The 23,539-nt window shown below is 50.0% G+C and overlaps 1 protein-coding gene across 1 annotated transcript in view; it reads right to left on the bottom strand.

Annotated features, from left to right (window-relative positions):
• The window catches only part of prkcd (protein kinase C delta), a 37,729-nt gene that overhangs the window by 8,052 nt on the left and 6,138 nt on the right, over nt 1-23,539 (bottom strand). Inside the window, 4 exon segments of the mRNA XM_033036907.1 lie at nt 16-194; nt 8,783-8,843; nt 9,665-9,864; nt 10,076-10,206. Of these exon segments, the coding sequence (XP_032892798.1) occupies nt 16-194; nt 8,783-8,843; nt 9,665-9,864; nt 10,076-10,190 (555 nt within the window). The 5' untranslated portion in view covers nt 10,191-10,206.

Here is a 23,539-nt window from a genome sequence, read left to right as displayed (position 1 = left end):
CCCCCCCCCACCCACTCCCCTGCCCCCCACTCACCAGACAAAGTCCCGGCACACAGAGCAGAAGGTGGGCTGCCGGAAGAAGACTGCGGTGAACTCGTGGTTCTTGATGTAGTGGACCTTGGCCTGTTTGATGGCCCCTCGCCTGCGGTTCAACGTCACAGCTCCATCCTCCTCCCTCACCTCCTGGTGGCAATCTGCACACACACGTACATGGTTAGTCTGACCCCCACTGGGGCCGAAACCAGGCGCACACACCCCCACCCAACGGGGGGACCAATCCCCACCCAACAGAAAAAACGACCCCTCCCCTCCCTCCCTCCCCACCACCAATGGGGAGAGACGGCACTGCCCCCCCCCCCCCCCCCCCCCCCCCACACCGGGGCCAATACCCGGCACCCCCACACCAAATCAAGCTGGCCAGCTGTGGAGGCTCCATGATTCTAAACCAGCAGGAAACAGTGGCCATGGGGAGTGGTCATCTTGATGCTCAGGAGAAGGAATGTCCCAACTCCAGCCCTGACAGACCCGTTTAATTAATGCATTGCCCAATTGTTGCATCCACAAAAATCAACCACAACATTCTCAGCTCTCTCCTCAGGGGATGTTTAAAGGAGATGTGCGGGACAAGATGACATCATGGCCAGCACAGACATTGTGAGCCGAAGGGCCTGTTCTTGTGCTGTACTGTTTAAGTTCTATCTTCTGCACCAATTCCCCATAAACCTCAATTTCTCGAAAACGTTCAAATATTTATTTGTCCGCACGTTAAATATATCCAGCGTACCGGCTCCACCGCCCACAATGACACCAAATTGCAGGGATTTACCACCTCTGAGAAGCAATGTAAACACACCTCAGGTATATGGAGGTTCAGAGAGATATGGATTATAGGCAAGCAGTTTCCGTTTTAGTTTATAGTCACGTGTACCGAGGTACAGCAAGAAGCTTGTGTTGCGTGCAATGGGATGAGGCCAGAATGCCACTTGGTTGACATGGCCAAGGTGTTCAAATCTCGGCACAAACCATGTCCTGGCATCATCCATGAGATTTATTCCAGACGAGGCAAAAACAACTTAAGATAATAATAATAATAATAATTTGTTTATAGGGACAGTGCATATTAATGAACATTTACATGTAAATATGCGAGATTGTAGCCAATCAGTAGCTAATTTCCGTCTCTAGATCATGACTTATTTGAACGTGTGGCATCTGAAAGACCTGGTGAGAGAGAAGTCATTAGACTGTCAGGGGGAGAGCAGGCCTCGAACAACCCTACAGGATCGCGTCAGGACCCTGCCCTGGGGCAGGCATCTCCGGCTGTCTCAATCACCACCTCTTCCATGTGGTAGCTGACTGCTCAATGGTCAAATGCATTCTCAGTCCCTCAGCAAGTGAAGCAGCCTCTGGCGGTGGTCAGCAAGACCTGGGCAACATTTAGTCAGGGGCTGAGCCCTGACCACCAACAAGCCACAGACAAGTCAGTGACCATCTCCAATAGGTGTCCTTGACCTACCGTCACCAATACCCGGGGCTCATCACTGACCAGAACCTCAACTGGACCTGGCCAAGTTGGGCTGAAGGGCCTGTTTCCACACTGCATGAATCTATGGACCAGACAGACTGGGGATCCTGTGGTGAAGATCTCGTCCCCAGGCACTCAAACCTTCCCCCATCCACCATCATGACTGGGTAGAACGTCTGCCACCTCCAGGGTGATGAGAGATGGACAATGACCACTGGACCACACCTACACCTGGAAACCAATAACAATCCCTGGCTTCTTCACCGCATGGTCATGGAGGGGTCGTGGAGGGAGCATGACTAATCTGGTAGCAACAACCAGTGGGTATTGGAGAAAATATTAGTCAACCATGGTTGGGACACGGTGAACAGTTGAGGTCCCACACTTGAGGACGGGTGGGAGGGAAGGAGGGAGTGAGGGAATGAGAGAATGAGGGAAGGAGGGAAGGAGGGAGAAAGGGAGGGAGAGATGGAGAGAGGGAAGGAGAGAGGGAGGGACAGAGGAAGGGAGAGAGGGAGGGAGAGAGAGAGGGAGGTAGGGATTGAACGCAGGAAGGGAGGGAGGACGTAGGTACAGTTTCTTCCCAGATGTTATCAGGCAACTGAATCATCCGACCACAACCAGAGAGCAGTCCTGAACTACTATCTGCCTCTTTGGATCATCTCTGATCAGACTTTGTGTAAGAAGGAACTGCAGATGCTGGTTTAAACCGAAGATAGTCACAAAATGCTGTAGTAACTCAGCAGGACAGGCAGCATCTCTGGAGAGAAGGAATGGGTGATATTTCGGGTCGAGACCCTTCATCAGTCTGAGTTTCAGTCAGAAACGTCACCCATTCCTTTTCTCCAGAGATGCTGCCTATCCCACTGAGTTACTGCAGCTTTTTGTGACTACCTTCGGTTTAAACCAGCATCTGCATTTTTGTGTCTGTCTTTGATCAGACGTTACTGGCATTACCTTGCACAAAACATCATTTCCTTATCATGTATCTATACTCTGTAAATGTCTTGATTGTAATCATGTATTGTCTTTCCGCTGACTGGTTAGCACGCAACAAAACCTTCTCCCGGTACCTCGGATGGCGACGATAAACTAAACCGAGGTAACGGGTGAGGTGCGGGAAGTGCCAGGATCACCCTTGGCAATGCCAAGGACAGATTGCCAGGCAGGATGGGACTTGGCGGTGCCTGCAAATACAGCAGGACCCCAGTCACAGGCAATGTCAGAGTGCAGACCACATCCACCGGGGCAGTCTCTCACCCAAGCCTCACACCAAAGATCTTATAGCGGAGCTATAAGATCTTTGCCTCACACTGTTAAATGTTTAACCTAACCCTGGGTTCCGGTCACCCTGGTTTCACAACCGGTTTTCTGATTGCAGTCTAGATACTGCAGCAACTTGGCAGCATTCCCAGAGGAGTGGCCAGATGCAGCCCAGCCATTGGGTCCCCACACCCACTTCTTACAATCCATTCATTGCCAATCAGGCGGCACCACGGAGCACAATTACCAAGCCTCTGCAATCTTACGAACACAGCCGCCCAAAATAGCACCGTCGCAAAACCCGGCTAGGCTGTGCAAGAAGAGGCAGAGGGAACAATGTTGAGTCCGCAGCGGGAGCCCCCTCCACGGCTATGCTGGCAGGCTGCTGCCCCATACAAAGCTCCCATTCACTGCCTGCAGCAGAGAGCTTCAGAAGGTGGGCGGGAGGCAGAAACAGGACATGACACGGCTCTGGCAAGCAGGGCCCCTCAAACCTTATATAGTATGGAATCATAGAGTTACACGGCAAGAAAACTGGCCCTTCGGCCCAACCTGTGCATGTTGTTCAAGATGTCTATCATCTAGTCCCATGTGCCCATGTTTAGTCCATATCGCTCTAAATCTTTCCTATCTGTGTGCCTGTCCAAATGTCTTTCAATATTATTGTACCTGCCTCAACTACCTCCTCTGGCAGCTCGTTCCATATATCCATCTCCCTCTGTGTGAAAAAGTTGCCCCTCAGGTTCCTATTAAATCTCTCACCTAAACCTATATCCTCTGGTTTTTGAATCCTCTACCCCAGGTAATAGACCCTGCATTCACCTTACAAATGCATCTCATGCATTATACATCTGATTAAAGTCACCCTTCAGCCTCCTGCACTCCAAGTCTCAGCTAGTCTAGTATTAAATGCTCCAGTCCTGGCCACATTCCCACAAATCTTCTCTGCACTATTTCCAGCCTAATGACATCCTTCTTTTAGCTGGGCAATCAGAACTGCACATAATACTCTGAGTGCACTCTGAGCAATGACCTTACAACTGTAACATGACATAACTCCTATACTCAATGCCCGAACAATGAAAACAAATGTGTTAAATGCCTTCTTCACCACTCTGTCTACCTGTGACGCCACTTTCTGGGAACCTAGTACCTGTACCTTCGCTCCCTCTGTTCTACAACACTCTCCCGAGCTCTGCCATTTACTATGCAGGTCCTGCCCTGGTTTCACTTACACAATCATGAGATCTTAAGACATGGGTGAATTAGGCCATTCGTCCCATCGAGTCTGCTCTGTCATTCAATCGCGGCTGAAGGCATCACTTTGCGCTTGTCCAAGTTAAATTCCATCTGCTATTCTTTAACCCAGTTTCCCATTTGATCTCAATGCTGTTGTAATCTTCCCTGTCCACTACACCACCAATTTTCTATTGAGGAGGTGACAAAGGTCATAGAAACATAGAAACATAGAAATTAGGTGCAGGAGTAGGCCATTCGGCCCTTCGAGCCTGCACCGCCATTCAATATGATCATGGCTGATCATCCAACTCAGTATCCCGTACCTGCCTTCTCTCCATACCCTCTGATCCCCTTAGCCACAAGGGCCACATCTAACTCCCTCTTAAATATAGCCAATGAACTGGCCTCAACTACCCTCTGTGGCAGAGAGTTCCAGAGATTCACCACTCTGTGTGAAAAAAGTTTTTCTCATCTCGGTTTTAAAGGATTTCCCCCTTATCCTTAAGCTGTGACCCCTTGTCCTGGACTTCCCCAACATCGGGAACAATCTTCCTGCATCTAGCCTGTCCAACCCCTTAAGAATTTTGTAAGTTTCTATAAGATCCCCTCTCAATCTCCTAAATTCTAGAGAGTATAAAGCAAGTCTATCCAGTCTTTCTTCATAAGACAGTCCTGACATCCCAGAAATCAGTCTGGTGAACCTTCTCTGCACTCCCTCTAAGGCAATAATGTCCTTCCTCAGATTTGGAGACCAAAACTGTACGCAATACTCCAGGTGTGGTCTCACCAAGACCCTGTACATCTGCAGTAGAACCTCCCTGCTCCTATACTCAAATCCTTTTGCTATGAAAGCTAACATACCATTCGCTTTCTTCACTGCCTGCTGCACCTGCATGCCTACTTTCAATGACTGGTGTACCATAACACCCAGGTCTCGCTGCATCTCCCCTTTTCCTAATCGGCCACCATTTAGATAATAGTCTGCTTTCCTGTTTTTGCCACCAAAATGGATAACCTCACATTTATCCACATTATATTGCATCTGCCAAACATTTGACCACTCACCCAGCCTATCCAAGTCACCTTGCAGTCTCCTAGCATCCTCCTCACAGCTAACACTGCCCCCCAGCTTAGTGTCATCCGCAAACTTGGAGATATTGCCTTCAATTCCTTCATCCAGATCATTAATATATATTGTAAATAGCTGGGGTCCCAGCACTGAGCCTTGCGGTACCCCACTAGTCACTGCCCGCCATTGTGAAAAGGACCCGTTTACTCCTACTCTTTGCTTCCTGTTTGCCAGCCAGTTCTCTATCCACATCAATACTGAACCCTCAATGCTGTGTGCTTTAAGTTTGTATACTAATCTCTTATGTGGGACCTTGTCGAAAGCCTTCTGGAAGTCTAGATACACCACATCCACTGGTTCTCCCCTATACACGCTACTAGTTACATCCTCGAAAAATTCTATAAGATTCGTCAGACATGATTTACCTTTTGTAAATCCATGCTGACTTTGTCCAATGATTTCACCACTTTCCAAATGTGCTGCTATCCCATCTTTAATAACTGACTCTAGTAGTTTCCCCACTACCGATGTTAGACTAACTGGTCTGTAATTTCCCGTTTTCTCTCTCCCTCCCTTCTTAAAAAGTGGGGTTACGTTTGCTACCCGCCAATCCTCAGGAACTACTCCAGAATCTAAAGAGTTTTGAAAGATTATTACTAATGCATCCACTATTTCTGGAGCTACTTCCTTAAGTACTCTGGGATGCAGCCTATCTGGCCCTGGGGATTTATCGGCCTTTAATCCATTCAATTTACCCAACACCACTTCCCGACTAACCTGGATTTCACTCAATTCCTCCAACACCTTTGTCCCCTGCTATTTCCGGCAGATTATTTATGTCTTCCTTAGTGAAGACGGAACCAAAGTAGTTATTCAATTGGTCCGCCATATCCTTGTTCCCCATGATCAACTCACCTGTTTCTGACTGCAAGGGACCTACATTTGTTTTAACTAATCTCTTTCTTTTCACATATCTATAAAAACTTTGCAGTCAGTTTTTATGTTCCCTGCCAGTTTTCTTTCATAATCTATTTTTCCTTTCCTAATTAAGCCCTTTGTCCTCCTCTGCTGGTCTCTGAATTTCTCCCAGTCCTCTGGTATGCTGCTTTTTCTGGCTAATTTGTACGCATCATCCTTCGCTTTGATACTATCCCTGATTTCCCTTGTTATCCACGGATGCACTACCTTCCCTGATTTATTCTTTTGCCAAACTGGGATGAACAATTTTTGTAGTTCATCCATGCAGTCTTTAAATGTCTTCCATTGCATATCCACCGTCAACCCTTTTAGAATTAATTGCCAGTCAATCTTGGCCAATTCACGTCTCATACCCTCAAAGTTACCTTTCCTAAGTTCAGAACCATTGTTTCTGAATTAACAATGTCACTCTCCATCCTAATGAAGAACTCAACCATATTATGGTCACTCTTTCCCAAGGGGGCACGTACAACAAGACTGCTAACTAACCCTTCCTCATTACTCAATACCCAGTCTAAAATAGCCTGCTCTCTCATTGGTTCCTCTATATGTTGATTTAGATAACTATCCCGCATACATTCCAAGAAATCCTCTTCCTCAGCACCCCTGCCAATTTGATTCACCCAATCTATATGTAGATTGAAGTCACCCATTATAACGGTTTTGCCTTTGTCGCACGCATTTCTAATTTCCTGTTTGATACCATCTCCAACTTCACTACTACTATTAGGTGGCCTGTACACAACTCGCACCAGCGTTTTCTGCCCCTTAGTGTTTCGCAGCTCTACCCATACCGATTCCACATCCTCCAAACTAATGTCCTTCCTTTCCATTGCGTTAATCTCCTCTCTAACCAGCAACGCTACCCCACCTCCTTTTCCTTTCTCTCTATCCCTCCTGAATATTGAATATCCCTGGATGTTCAGCTCCCAGCCCTGCTCACCCTGGAGCCATGTCTCCGTGATCCCAACTATATCATAATCATTAATGGCTATCTGCACGTTCAACTCATCCACCTTATTACGAATACTCCTTGCATTGAGACACAAAGCCTTCAGGCTTGTTTTTACAATTATACAACCCTTATACACCCTTATACAATTATACAACCCTTATACACCCTTATACAATTATACACCCTTATACAATTATGTTGAAAAGTGGCCCTTTTAGATTTTTGCCCTGGATTTGTCTGCCTGCCACTTTTACTGGATTGGAGGTAACCGTAGATATGTTGATCAGTAATTTAGTAGATGACACCGAGATTGCTGGGGTCACGGAATGTGATGAAGGCTGTCAAAGTATACAGCAGGATATAGATCAGCTACAGAAATGGACGGAGAAATGGCAGATAGAGCTTAATCCAAGCAAATGTGAGGTGTTGTCCTTTGGGGGGAGATATACGGATAATGACAAGACTAATAACAGCATTGATGCACAGAGGGATCTTGGGGTCCAAGTCCATAACTTCCTGAAAGTGGCAACACAAGTAGATAGAGGGGAAATAAAGCATATGGTAAGCTTGCCTTCAATGGTCAGGGCATTGAGTATCAGAGTCAGGAAGTCATGATGCTGCTTTAGAGGACTTTGGTCCTATGGCCACATTTGGAATATTGCATGAAGTTCCGCTCGCCCCATTACAGGAAGGATGTGAAGGCTTCGGAAAGGGTACAGAGGGTACAATCACAACTTTTAAGAAGTGTTTGGACAGGTACATGCATAGTATAGGTTTAGAAGACATCAGCCAAATGCAGGCAGGTGGGACTAGTGTAGATGGGACATGTAGGTCAACATGGGCAAGTTGGACCAAAGGGCCTGTTTCCACGCTGTACGACTCTATGGTGTCTACGCCGACCAGCGATCACTCATACAATAGCTCTACCCAACACGTTACGGATAATTTATAGGGAGAATGTACAAACTCCACACAGACAGCACCCGTAGTCAGGATCGAACACGGGTCGCTGTGACATTTGCAGGTGCTGCCTGATCTGCTGAAGTCTTCTGGCAGTTTGCTCTCTGTTTCAGATCCCTGCACCTTGTGCCTCCTCACAGGTCACTTTTGTGATGAACTGTTGGGTTTGAAAGGCTGGATCTGGGGAGACTCTTGACCCAAGCTCGCTGTTAGAATAGGAGAGACCGGAGCAGAGCACAGAGGAGGTTTACAAGAATGATCCCAGGAATTGGTAGATTTACCTATGAAGAGCGTTTGTCGGCACTGGGCCTGTACACGCTGGAGTTTAGAACAATGACGGGGGACCTCATTGAAACGTACCGAATAGTGAAAGGCTTGGAGAGGATGTTTCCACTAGTGGGAGAGTCTAGGACGAGAGGTCGTAGCCTCAGAATTAAAGGATGTTCTTTTAGGAAGGAGATGAGGAGAAATTTCTTTAGTCAGAGGGTGGTGAATCTGTGGAATTCTTTGCCACAGAAGGCTATGGAGGCCACCAGTGGGTATTTTTAATGCAGAAATACATAGATTCTTGATTAGTACAGGTGTCAGAGGTTATGGGGAGAAAGCAAGAGAATGGGGTTAGGAGAGAGAGAGAGATAGATCAGCCATGATTGAATGGTGGAGTAGACTTGATGGGCCGAATGGCCTAATGCTACTCCTTTCACATGACCTCATGACAGCATTTATCGGAGATGTCTCCCATGACGCTCCCACACCATTGGCCACTCGGCCTTGGAGAAGGCAAGCTCCTTACCAGTGTCCTCCAGGAACAGCTGCACGGCCATCAGTACTTTGCCCTGGGGCTGCAAGTCCAGCTGTGGACAGAGATCACCAATAAACAACATCTGGTCCCAGGACTCAGCACGTGACCTCAAAGCGCACACACCACTGGTCTCACCCATACCGCCCTGGACACCACAAAGTCCACAGAGACTCTTGACCTCTTCTGCTCGTGGTCCTGATTGCCTCAGTGTGGCCAACACTCATACCTGGCCCAACCCCAGCCCTGACCATCCATTAGCCCAACTCCAAAACCCATCCCTAGGCAAAGCTTGCCAGCACTCACCCATCCCAGGACAACCCCCATCCCAGGACATCCCCATCCCAGGGAATCCCCATCCCAGGACATCCCCATTCCAGGGCAACCCCCATCCCAGGGCAACCCCCATCCCTGGACATCCCTGCCTGCACTCACCCATCCCAGGACATCCCCATCCCTGGGCAAACCGTGCCGGCACTCACCCATCCCAGGACAACCCCCATCCCAGGACATCCCCCATCCCAGGACATCCCCCATCCCAGGACAACCCCCATCCCAGGACATCCCCATCCCTGGACATCCCCATCCCAGGACATCCCCATCCCTGGACATCCCCCATCCCAGGACATCCCCCATCCCAGGACATCCCCATCCCAGGACAACCCCCATCCCAGGACATCCCCCATCCCAGGACATCCCCATCCCAGGACATCCCCATCCCAGGACAACCCCCATCCCAGGACATCCCCCATCCCAGGACATCCCCCATCCCAGGACATCCCCATCCCTGGACATCCCCATCCCAGGACAACCCCCATCCCAAGACATCCCCATCCCTGGACATCCCCATCCCAGGACAACCGTGCCGGCACTCACCCAGAACTCTGCTTTTCCGTTGCCTTTCTTGCATCGCTCGGCGAGGACGGAGATGCCGACGGTGACATCTGACACCGGCTCCTCAGGGCTCCCCATCAGCACGATCTGGATGACGCGCCCCTCGTAGATGTGAGCGTCAAAGGAGGACTTCCACTCGGGGTACATGGTGGGCTTCTTCTGGATCAAGGTCTTGCCACGCTCTGCAGAGGCGACAGACGGACAATTGATGAAGGTCATAAGATAATGGGGGAATGGCGGGAGAGAAGGGAGGAGAGTAGGGGGGGGGGGGAGAAAGAGAGTGGGGAGTTGGGACAAGATCCCGGCTGCAAGGTCAGGGCTTCCCCCGGTTACTAATTTCATGGAGAATCGGACGTGGGTCTCACGGGCTGGTCAGGACCAGAAGGCTCGTACCTGTGGTCAGGGCTTCCTTCATCTTCACAGCAATGAATGGCTGCTGGTTCTCGGAGAGATTCAGGGGGAGCCCCAGCTCGTAGGAGCTGAAGGAGATGCGCAGAAACGGAGCCATGGCGATCTAGAGGAGCCTGCAGAGTGAAGAGAGAGAGAGGGTAAACAGAGATGAACCCAGAGCAACGTACACTGGCCTTAGAGACCACAAGACGGTGCTGGGCAGTGTGTACCCCATCACACGGTCTGTAATCCATGGTCACTGATATGGAACAACGTGTAACACACAACTGAAGGCTGAGTCGCACAGAAACTACACAGACAGCAATCCCCAGTCACCAATTCCAGTGTTATACAGTGACAGACCAATCCCCATCAATTTGGCTTATAGTCACCAGAGTTTGCAAGATTGAATCAATCTGAGATTCCTGCTTTACGAAAACTATGATCATACTGGTGCCAGAGGAAAAAAAAGAGAGCGTGACTTATTGACCATGTGGACAAGGGCTCCCACATCAGACTCCTATTTTTGACTATAGCTTCACCTTCAACACTATAATTCCAACCTAACTCATCTCCAAATTCCTGGACTTTGACCCAGTACTCCCCTGTAACGGGGTAAACTTCCTGACCCACAGACCGTAGTCAGTGAGGATAGGTGACCAGACATGAGGAAAACATTTTTCACACAGAGAGTGGTGAATCTCTGGAATTCTCTGCCACAGAAGGTAGTTGAGGCCAGTTCATTGGCAATATTTAAGAGGGAGTTAGATGTGGCCCTTGTGACTAAATGGATCAGGGGGTATGGAGAGAAGGCAGGTACAGGATACTGAGTTGGATGATCAGCCATGATCATATTGAATGGCTGGGCAGGCTCGAAGGGCCGAATGGCCTACTCCTGCACCTATTTTCTATGTCCCATGATAGTTGTCCTTGCACACGTTTGGCTGAGTGGCCGAGTTGGGCTCCGACTCTGTGAGGTTTGTGGCTGACTCCACATTGGGGGCTGGATCACAGACAATGGCTGGGGTGTGACTGCACATGGGCCATCGGGGAAAGCCTGGCGACCGGGGAGATGCTTAAGATGCTTTAAACAAAGGTGGACCCATTATAACCTGGACCATAACCACCAGTCTGGGCTCCGTGCTGACCCACATAACCCACACTGACCGATCCGTGTGAGCAAGGTCATTTACAACATCACCACATGTCTGGGATAGTGTCCACCTTCCTCCCCACTCAGCCAGGAGAAGGTGGAATCTGCACGTTTGAACTCCAGCCTTGTTCCCTTGGCCAGGGTGCAACACGTGTAAAATGCTGTCGAGTCACAGTCATGGGGCTCCCAGCAAGGAAAAATGCCCACATCCCTCTAAACCCCGTCCCATCCATATATTTGTCCATATCTGGTTCTATAGCCTTGTCTGACCACTGGTTCCAGACTGGTCCAAGGTAACAGGTGAGGATGTATCCCACCAAGGAGATGTGCAGGACACACTTTAGTTTTACACAGAGGGTGGTGGGCGCATTGAACACACTGCCAGGGGTGGTGATGGAGACCGATACGAGAATATGCTTGTATCGGGCTCCACCCCAGACACTTTTAGATAGGCACATCCATGGATCTGCAGGGAATGGATATGGATCATGTGCAGGCAGAGGGGGCCGAAGGGCCTGTTCCTGGTCTTTGCTCTACGTTCGAGGTTAATATGAAGAGTGTGAAGATGCAGCCCCTTTGAATACTGCGGCTACTCCTCCAGTGTCCCCCCAGTATTGGGCAGCTGGTGGAGTGGACGTTGGTCAGAGGATTTCCTTGTGCTGGGTGGGAACGAGTGGCCCCTCTATGAGCCTGCCTCCGGTTGGTGGTGGCCCTCTGGGAGAGAGCCTGTGCCATTTGCAGACACACTCCAGGCCCCACAACCAGCGAGGCCATGGCTGGAATGCAGGAGGTCAGCAAGGATTGTGTCGTAATTCTAACCACAGCGGTCAACAGGAAAAGAACAAAATAGACACAAAAGTGACACAAAACACAAAGTGTTTCATTGTATCCTGGTACATGCGACGATAATGAACTAATACCAATTCCAAATGGGGTCCGGGGATCGAGGTCAATAATAATCGCGTCAGTCAGGGAGTAAGGTCACAGAGGTTGGTTACACCACACATTGAGCAGGCACAGCACGCACTGCAAGTTAAAACAAAATGTGAAAGATACAGAGAACAGCTCCCTCCTCATGATTGCAACAAGGACTGCATTGGTTACTCTGGGCTGGCCACCTGGGTCTCCCAGCTGAGGTCTGCATCCAACTTGCTCCAAAGAGTTTGGGCTTGAGTTGTGGTGGGCCCAATACTTGGAAGATCAAGATAATCTCTCCTTCAATGTCAGCAAGACCAAGTATCTAGTTATTGACCAGGGAAGGTGGTGGGGAACTTGTCCCCGTCAGCATCAATGGTGGTGAAGTGGAGATGGTCGAGAGCTTCAAGTTCCCACGTGTAAACATCACCAACAATCTGTCCAGGACCAGCCACATTGAGGCTACGGCCATGAAAGCACATCAACGCCTCTACTTCCTCAGGAGACCAAGGAGGTTCGGCACGTCTCCAACGACTCTTCCCAACGTCTACAGGTGCATCGTATCGGGATGCATCACAGCTCGGTTTGGGAACAGCTCTGCCCAACACCGCAGGAAGCCGCAGAGAGTTGTGGATGTAGCCCAGTCCGTCACACAGGCCAGACTCCCCACCACCGACTCCGACTACACTTCACGCTGCCTCGGGAAAGCAGCCAACATCATCAAAGACTGGTCGGACCCCGGTCACTCCTTCTTCTCTCTGTTCCCATCTGGCAGAAGAAGCTTGAAAGCGCGCACCACCAGACTCAGGAAGAGCTTCTTCCCTGACATTATCAGGCATCTGAATGGACCTCCCATAGACTAGGGTGTGGTCCTGATCCCCAACCTATCTCACTGTGGCCTTGCACTATTTTATCTACACAAAAGTTTCTCTGTAACTGCAACAGTACAATGACATTATATTCCACACTCTGGTATTTTTCTACTTGCACTACTTGTACTTGTGTGTGACAATAACCATATAACATATAACAATTACAGCACGGAAACAGGCCATCTCGGCCCTACAAGTCCGCGCCGAACAATTTTTTTCCCTTAGTCCCACCTGCCTGCACTCATACCATAACCCTCCATTCCCTTCTCATCCATATGCCTATCCAATTTATGCTTAAATGATACCAACGAACCTGCCGCCACCACTTCCACTGGAAGCTCATTCCACACCGCTACCACTCTCTGAGTAAAGAAGTTCCCCCTCATGTTACCCCTAAACTTCTGTCCCTTAATAGGTGCAGGAGTAGGCCATTCGGCCCTTCGAGCCAGCACCGACATTCAATGTGATCATGGCTGATCACCCCCAATCAGTACCCCGTCTCTGCCTTCTCCCCATATCCCCTGACTCCGCTATCTTTAAGAGCCCTAGCTAGCTCTCTCTTGAAAGTATCCAGAGAACTGGCCTCCGAGGCAGAGAATTCCACAGACTCACAACTCTCTGTGTGAAGAAGTGTTTCCTCGTCCCCGTTCTAAATGGCTTACTCCTTATTCTTCAACTGTGGCCCCTGGTTCTGGACTCCCCCAACATCGGGAACATGTTTCCTGCCTCTAGCGTGTCCAAACCCTTAATAATCTTATATGTTTGACTGTACTCATGTACGGGATGATTTGACTGGATAACACGCAAAAATGTTTTTCCACTGTATCTCAGTAAATGTGACAATCTTAAACCAATACCAATGTTTCACTAAACGAGCGAGTATTGCGACACTTGCTGGTGCAAGGAAATGCCTAACATGGTGAGGTTTCAGCTGCAAACGTTGTCAGGGTCATGAATAAACCAGAGATCTGCAGAGTCAGCAAAAGGTCTTTAGTTTCGGTTTTACGGAGCTGCGACTGATTTGGAGAAGAGGAACAACGAGAGGAATGGAGGGGGGGGGGGCGACACCAGGGGAATTGGTTATAATCTGACAGCCCTGGTCAATGTTGGATGGGACTTGACAAATCCAGAGGCATCAGGCCCGGCCAGAACTCACTCCCCTCCCCTCGATCACGCAGACAGGGTGGTGAATGGGCTCCAGGTAAAGGAGGCTTTTGGTACATTGGCCTTCATCAGTCAGGGAACTGAGTATGGTGGTTAGTACATTACATCTGCTGAGCTGGAGGGTCCCGTAACTGATGGTAGATCACGGACTAATCACACCTCACCCAGGCAGAAGACCTGAATGTTGCTTCTAAATACAATCCTCAGCTTTCTGAAATGCTGAAGATTGGCCAGAATTTCAGGCACATTCCAGCATCCCTTCAACCAGAGGGCAAAGTGTCTGACATTGCCCAGGCCATCACCGAGAAATTGATTTTTCTCAATTTTCTCGAAAACACAGTGAGCTGTCAGGAGGTTGGTCAAAGAGCTCAAAATCCGAAGGAGAGCAGGAAGGGGCCGCTCCACCAACAAGATTCAGCACACGCCATGCACAGGTGCCCCACACTGGCAACATTCAGTGCCACCTTCTTCACTGGCATCATCCAGTCCCCCCCCCCCCTGCACTGGCATTCTTCAGTACCTCCTACACTGGCTTCCCCCAGAGCACTCCTCACACTGGCTTCATCCAGTGCCACTTACACTGGCACCTTCCACTGTGTGTGGCTGAACCTGTTTGTTGTTTATTATGGTGTTGACTATGCTTAAATATCTGTTGTGCTGCTGCAAGTAAGATTTCCATTGTTCTGTTTTGGGACACAATGACAATAAAATATTCTTCCCTCTTGACACACCCTGATTTCAGTATCTCTCAGAAATCTAACAATCAACACTTTGAATGATCGCAACCTCCGAGCCTCCCACTGAAGAGAAGGTCCAAAGGTTCATCACGCTTTGGAGAAAGGTCTCCTCATCTCACTCCTGTCTATCCCTTTGCCTTGTGACAATGAGCCGTGTCCATAACTCCTCATTCAATGGAGGAATCCTCCGGCTTGCACAAGCTTGCAGTTTTATCAGATGTCCTCTCATCCCATGAAACTTCACAATATATATCCTGGACCCCTCCACCACACACCTACCCCGAACCCCATCCCCCTGGACCCCTGCCCCTTTACAGTGACCTCACCCCTCCACCCTGACCTGTCCTGCTCCAGATCCCAGGACCCCCTCGCCCACCCCCCCCCCCCCCCCAAGTCTCCGGGTCTGCACTTGCCCTGAGGTCTCAACCCCCCCCACATCCCTACACCCTTCCAAGTACTCAGTCCACGCTGACGTCCACGCCCTGGTGGTACATGAGAGGGATTACACGCTGCCCACGGGCACCCTGTGGGGATTTCCGGGACATTTGGGCTCCGCATGGGATGGAAGTCATCCTCAATAAGGAATGTGATATAGTTGTTTCGTAGTTCATTTAGTATATTTGTTTATCTTGTATTATGGTGGTGGGTTTTGTTTTGATTTATTTTGTACTGCAAATATTATTGTTAATAATTGATTCAATTATTTTTGGTTATAAAAAAACGCTCAGTCCACCAGGCAAACGATGCCTGGTCCCCTCCGCCAGATCACTACCCGAATCCTGACCCCATCTCCCCCCCTTACCGTGACCTTAGCCCTCCACCCTGACCTCTTTTCAATAGACAATAGGTGCAGGAGTAGGCCATTCGGCCCTTCGAACCAGCACTGCCATTCAATGTGATCATGGTTGATCATCCCCAATCAGTACCCCGTTCCTGCCTTCTCCCCATATCCCCTGACTCCACTATCTTTAAGATCCCTATCTAGCTCTCTCTTGAAAGTATCCAGAGAACCGGCCTCCACCACCCTCTGAGGCAGAGAATTCCACAGACTCACAACTCTCTGAGAGAAAAAGTGTTTCCTCGTCTCTGTTCTAAATGGCTTAACCCTTATTCTTAAACTGTGGCCCCTGGTTCTGGACTCCCCCAACATCGGGAACATGTTTCCTGCCTCTGTCCAAACCCTTAATAATCTTATATGTTTCAATAAGATCCCTCTCATCCTTCTAAACTCCAGAGTATAGAAGCCTGATCGTTCCATTCTCTCAGCATATGACAGTCCCGCCATCCTGGGAGTTAACCTTGTAAACCTACGCTGCACTCCCTCAATAGCAAGAATGTCCTTCCACAAATTAGGGGACCAAAACTGCACACAATACTCCAGGTGTGGTCTCACTAGGGCCCTATACAACTGCAGAAGGACCTCTTTGCTCCTATACTCGACTCCTCTTGTTATAAAGGCCAACATGCCATTCACTTTCTTCACTGCCTGCTCTACCTGCATGCTTACTTTCATTGACTGGTGAACAAGGACCCCCAGATCCCGTTGTACTTCCCATTTTCCCCCCCAACCCAACCTTAAATCTTCCCGCCCACCACCAACCTCTCCCCCTCCACCCGCACCTCTCTCCATCCTGACCACTCCTGCACCAGAGCCCCTCTCCCCCCTCCAGGCCTCATCCTGAACAGCTGCAGCATGATGCTCCAATTCTTGCACTCAACGCCCCGACCGACAATGGTAAACGTGCAAGTGCAGGACCCTGGAGCGTGTTCCCGGAACAAGGCACCTTGTGGTACATGTCCATCATTCCCCGACTGGCGGCAGAAGGGCCTGTATGTGCCGCCACTCTCAGGATGGGTGCACGTGCAGCCCAAGGTCTCCCTGTTTGACAACACTCCCCAGGGTCCTAACAGTTACCTGTCCCTTGGTAACTTCCCAAAACGCAACATCTAGCACTTTTATGCCGAGTTAAATGCCCTTGTCAATCATTCCCAGTTGATCTGGGACTTTGCTGTGATCATGAACGGTGGGCTGGTCGATGGCAATGGACCTTCCACAGTTCTGTCCATGCATCAGCCCTGGGAACAACAGCTCTTACTCTGGTACAGATGGCAGGCATTCAGACCAATAACTCCCTCAGTTCCATCCCTCCCCTCTTTCCCAGCCACCCCAACACGTTCTCCAACTACTCTCCGATCCATCTGCACCTACACCCACTGCCCTCCAAACCCTCATCACTTATTTAAGTTAAAAATGTAATTTTATCACTTCCCTTTCTTCTCCTGCATTTGGAATCTGTCCCTTTGTAACTCTCTCCACCCTCCGCTGTGTTGCAAACCCAGAAGTGTACTAAATGATGAGAGGCTTAGATAGGACAGACAGTCTGACCCTTTCTCTCAGGGTGTGAGAAGGGCACAGCCTGAAGGTGAGAGGGGCAAAGTTGGAAGGAGACCCAAGGGACAAGTTATTTTACACAGAGGGTGGTGGGGTGCCTGGGACACGCTGCCAGGGGTGGTGGTGGAGGAGGCAGATACAATAGTGGTGTTTAAGAGACATTGGATAGGCACATGGATATGCAGGGAATGGAGGGATATGGATCACGTACAGGCAGATAAGAGTTGGCATCATGTTCGGCACATACATTGCGGGCCGAAGGGCCTGTTCCTGTGCTGTTCCATGTTCAGATTAACTCTCACCAGCACTCTCAGCACAAACATCTACACAGAACAGTGTTAAAGAAGGAACTGCAGATGCTGGAAAATCGAAGGTACACAAAAATGCTGGAGAAACTCAGCGGGTGCAGCAGCTTCTATGGAGCGAAGGAGATAGGCAGTGTTTCGGGCCGAAACGTTGCCTATTTCCTTCGCTCCATAGATGCTGCTGCACCCGCTGAGTTTCTCCAGCATTTTTGTGTATCTACACAGAACGGTCACTATTCCAGGTAGGTTTCTCCATCAAGCTCTTCTTCCTGTTCCTCTGGAAAGATTTTAATCCCCAGAATAATGACGGCATCAGTGTGGGAGACAGAGGACACCCCCCACCCTCTGGCTGGGGTCCTGCTCTTAGATAGGGACACAAGACTCATGTTGACTGGGCGACTTCACCACCCAATGGCCAGTGCAGGCTGGTCACAGCATGGCCACGAGGCGAGGACAATCCTTGCTTCTCCACACACGTTTATCACCAACACCTCTCCCATATCTCACCCATATCTCCCCACCCAACCAACGTCCTTCATCGGTTTCCAGTGCCCTAATACAAAGCTCCGCACTGGAACGGTGGCTTTCAGGGAAGATTTGTCGATGATAACAGAAGGGGAACAGAGTGCGGGGGGAATAAACAGGGAGCCGTGAGGGGGAGAGGGACAGGGAGCAGTGTGGGACGGGGAGGTGTGGGGAGAGATGGGGGGGGGGGGGAGGGTAGAACAGGAGAACAGTGTGGGGAGAAATGGTTAGTTGTGGGGGAGGATTGAAACCCTCTGTCTCACCCTCACCATCACCACTGTCTCCATGATCCAGCCACCCACCCCGCACCAACACCCTGTCCCCTGCTCTCGCTCCCTCCCCCCCTCCACAGGTTAGCTTGAGAGCAAGAGGAGGGGGCGACTGACGCAGATTCACTCCGAGACAAACGATCTGACACTAATTGCTATCTAATGAACATTCTGACGCTTTGCATTAAAATAACAAAAGCCGTCCCTTCCCCTCGCCCACGACTGCCTGGTGGCTCCACGTCACCCAGCCCGGAGGGGGGGGAGGGGGGGGATTATGAGGGGCGAGGGTAGGGGGTCGCGGGGTGGGGGCAGATCCTGGCTGAATTGACGGGTAATCTTAATTTCACCATCCATCACTGTGATCGTTCTCTCCCCTGCTGATCAAGTGTAGAGTCGTACAGTGCGGAAACAGGCCCTTCGGCCCTACTTGTCCATGCTGACCAGGTTGCCTTCCTGACCTAGGGGTCCAAAGATTTACAACCGACAGAGAATAATTCTCCTCATCCATTTTTTAAGTAGGAAACCTTTATTTTTAAACACTCACCCTAAGACTGCCCACATGAGAAAATGTTCCGTGCATCACCAGTCAGCACAATTTAGGATCTTGTAACGTTTCCGTCAAGGTGCGTCTCACTCTGACCAACAACAGATACATGTCTGATCTTTCCAACATGACTACGCTGGACAAACTGCCTATTGAAGGTAGTAGTCTGGGCAGGCTTCCCTCAACTGTTCCCAGTTACAACCTTCTGTAAATAAAGGTCCTGCAAACAGATTGGTTATTGTCCCGTGCACTGGGATGGAATGAAATTCATGGTGGCCATGAAGTTCGCTGCATTCCAGATCTCTCTCACCAATGCCCTAAGTCACAGAAACAACACCTAATAAATACATTGCTCGTGTCCCAAACCACCTGCACATTAGCTTGTAATTTAACACAGTCTCGGCCACAGATCCCTCTGCATGTCAACTCTGTAGTCTTGCACCATTTAGATTTATTTTTTAATTCCTGCAGGTCTGCCTTTCATCTAAAGGAAACATGGAGACACAAGGAACAGACAAAGTACAAAAAAAATGCTGGAGTAACTCAGCAGGCCAGGCAGCATCAATGGAGAACGTGGACGTTTTAGATTGGGACCCGTCTTAAGACACACATCATATCTGCTCGAGCACCAGACGCCAGACTTTGAAACCCAGCTCTGCAAGTCCCCGTCACACAGTCCACGGATGTAATCCCCACCTTGCCCCACGATCCTCAGTGCAACCTGCCGCACAACACTGGCTGGATGCCCCATCTCACACACCCTCACCCCAGTGTGTACACACCCACACACTGACACCCACACTTCAGCCCCTTGGCCCCGACCTGAACCAACACCGTTTATTAAAAGCAGAAATCAACTCTGTTGATCAAATACGTTGTGCAGACTTGCTGACCAAGCCCACTGTACCTCACCCCCCCCCCCCATTCCTCGGCCTGATTCTAGTGGCATTAATCCTCAAACTCTGCAAACACTCAATGTACAAATGCAGCCGGTCTTAGATCCAGAGGACGAACAACGACAGACCGAGAAAAAACGCCAAGTCTGAAAGTATCGAGAAGACCAGATTCGGGTCACTCCTCTGCCCCACACTCTTCGTTCCTCCCACCCCCCCCCCCTATCCTCTCCCAGCACATCACCCCCACCCCCCAGCTGACGCAGCGTCCCCGCACCCAGCCCACCCCCCCCCCCCCCACCCCAGGACAACAGCCCCCACCAACCTTGTCCCGTACAGCCAACCCTCACCCCCCCAACAAGCTCAGTCACAGCACCGGGTTCCACCAGCTCACCCCACTCTCCAGAACCACCCCCCCCCCCACCCTGAGGTCAGCCACAGCTCACTTCCCACCCCCACAGCCCAGCCCCCCCTCCCTCCCCGTCAGCTCAGTCAGCACCGGCCACACCACCACCCCTCTCCCCCACCACGTCAACCCACCCCCCCATCATCCCACCCCCTGTCAACACCACCCTCACCCACCATCATCCCTACCCCACTGCAGACTGCACTCAGCACCCTCCTCCCTCTCAGAGCGCCCACTGGGGGTGAGGCAGGGGCTGTCTCTGCGACGGGGGGGGGGGGGGTGACAGACTGGAGAAGCTCTGCCCTGGGGAGGTGGCGCTTCCTACATCTCACCCTCTTGCAGACACCAACACCAACTCCTCCCCACAGCAGCAGCAGTCAGACAGCAGCAGCAGCAGCAGCAGCAGGTGTGTGTGTGTGTTTTTACGTATGCCTGTCTGTTTGTGTATGTCAATGTGTATGTGTGAGTGTGAGCGTGAGTGTGTACGCCTGCCTGTGTGCGCGTGTACACCAGTGTATGTGTGTGTTCGACTGTCTGTCAGTGTGTGTGTGTGTGTCGGTGTGTACGCCTGCCTGTGTGTGTAGACCTGTCAGTCTGTGTATGTGTGTACGCCTGTCCGTCATTGTGTGTGAGTGTGTGTGTGTATGCACCACATGTGTATGCCATCTGTCTCTATGTGTGCGCCCACATGTGTGTGTGTGTGTGTGTGTGTGTGTTTGTGTGTTTGTGCATGCGTGTCCATGTCTGTATCGGCCCTTACGCGCGCATCCCTGTCTGTGTGTGAGGGGGCAGGAGACCCCATTGCCCCTCCCCCACCGGCACTGAATCATTACAATTCACACCCAGCCCTTATAGTCAGACAGCCGTTCAGCCCATCGCATCCATGCCAACCCTTCCACATTAACATCATCTCCCAGCACTTAGTCCTTGGCCATCTATGCCTGGGTGACTGAAGTGGTCACCTGGATAACAACACTATCACAACTCCTCCACCACTGTCTCAGGCCCAGGTTTCCCTGTCCACCCATCCTTCTGAATGTCATTCCCCTCACTCTGCATCCATATCCTCTAGATTTATCTCATTCTGATATGGGACAAGTTTCTGGCACTGCCCTGTCTAAATCCCTCATAATTGTATATACTTTACCTCTTAATCTGGAGTGATAGAGGTCAAGGGGTGACCTCATAGAAGTAGATATAATTTCGAAGGTAATTAGGGTAGGGTAGACAGCTCCAGGGTAGAAATGTTAAATATTAGAATATCTTTAATGTCTGCAGGGGAAAGTCTAAAGGGGATGTGTGGGATACAGAGAGTGGTGTGTGCCAGGTACGTATTGTCAGGCTGGTGGTGCTTGCCATTCCTCACACACAAGGGACAGTCACAAATCTGTTGGATTCAATCTCGAGTCACGAGCAGACCTCGACAGAGGTGCTGTCCCGTGGGTTTACACCGCTGCATGCACCAAAGGCCAAAGGGAGGTCAAAGTGCCGCAGCTCTCATTGATTCTATGATTGTCGAAGTGGAAGTGAGGAGAACACAGATGATCCCAGGTGATTAGACCAGCAGGGCGTGTGAGTGGGTGAATAAACGCGAATATAACCACTTTGGTAGGAATCGCAAAGGCAGATTAGAGTAAACGCTGATCATTTGGTCGACACTGGTGCACACACGGCAAGAAGTCAAGGCAGCAAATGAAACATCATAATGTTAATCACTCATCATGGAAACAGGCCTTTCAGCCCACACTCTGTGCTAGCCCACAAGCACCCTTTACACTAAACCTGCACTAATCCCATCTTATTCTCCCTTCATTTTGCTCAACCCCATCTCAATGTTACCACTAATGGAACATGTTGGGTACAGTCTACTGTGGCCGATTCCTTGTTGATCTTCCTTGCAAAAGGTTTGAGGCCATGATGCTTCACTGTAATGGTACAGGGCTTTAGTGAGACCACAGCTGGAGAAGAGTGCAAAATATGCCAGCTCAGAGGTCCACATCCCATGAATGATTAAAGAAAGATCCTGGTTCCCCCAATATCTGCACCCTGTGAAGAGACCTTCACTCCAACAAACGACCAGAACGGCTCAATATGGATCTTCCAACAAGCACTCGGTATTCCTGAAAACAGTGCCACACTCGAAAGAAAACGCAGCCGTTGGTTCAGAAGCACAAGCAAAGCTCTTCATCTGCGTCTCCTCCAACATTTGCTTATTTCTCCTTCCAAACTATCATTAAATATCTCCCTTCAGCCTCCTATTGCCTGTAGCTAACGTCAATGGGACATAGAAACGTGTTGCTTCCAGCCCACCTGCAGACGGCCAGTGACCGACAGCTAACCTGCCCTCAACCTGTTTACTTCAGACCAACAGGCCAAGTCATCAAATTATTTATGTGTAGGAAAGAACTGCAGATGCTGGTTTACACCGAAGATAAGACACAAAATGCTGGAGTAACTCAGCGGGACAGGCGGCATCTCTGGAGAGAAGGAATGTGTGACGTTTCGGGTCAAGACCCATCACACAGAAAATCAAACCGATAGAAAAAATAAGAAAATTTGAAAATGTGAAAACTTCTTTGAAATGTTTGTTTAATGGGTTGATGACTAAACTGTTAAAGTATAGCAACATTCCCTCCAACTAAACGCATACTCAGATTGGCAAAAGCAAACACAGCTCTCAAAACAATCTCAGTCTGGTGAAAAACTCCACCATCAACACAAGAAACAGCAGCCACTTCCCGTGCTCTGCCTAGAAGCGGCACACAACTGCACTCAGTCCCAAAACCTGTTGGACAAGAAGTCTGATGGGGGTGAGAATGTCGATGGCATGATTAGCAGGTTCTGATCTGGAGCTTGGTATGTGGATACAATGAAGCAGGTTTTCAGAAGGGAATTGGACAGGCCCCTGGAGAACACTATGCAGCTCTGCTGAGACAAAGCTGGAGAAAGGCCTCCAGAGGGACCAGGCCACGGCCAATGACGGGACTGTGGGCAGTGACGACAGACAAGCTGTCCTTAGCTTGTGTACTTTAACCCAGGCCTGGCAGGATTGCTGTGATGCTGTCAGTACGAATGTCGTGCATTAAATGTGGCAGCAAAAAGAGGCCAGTGTAAAATTCTATGGAATGGAAAAGGCTGGAAATATTCAGCCCGCCAGGCGGCCTCTGTGGGGAGACCCTGACTGACATGTGGAGTATTTCCAGCATTGTGTTTATTTTAGATTTCCAACAGGGTTGACGGATTCCACATCACCCGCTCCCCTCACACTGACGACAATGTCTCAGAGGATCGA

The sequence above is a fragment of the Amblyraja radiata genome, chromosome 18 (genome assembly GCF_010909765.2).
Source record: "Amblyraja radiata isolate CabotCenter1 chromosome 18, sAmbRad1.1.pri, whole genome shotgun sequence".
In the NCBI taxonomy this organism is placed as follows: Eukaryota; Metazoa; Chordata; class Chondrichthyes; order Rajiformes; family Rajidae; genus Amblyraja; species Amblyraja radiata.
The sequence above is the reverse complement of the archived record's forward strand: the minus strand, read 5'-3'. Positions and strand labels throughout refer to the sequence as shown.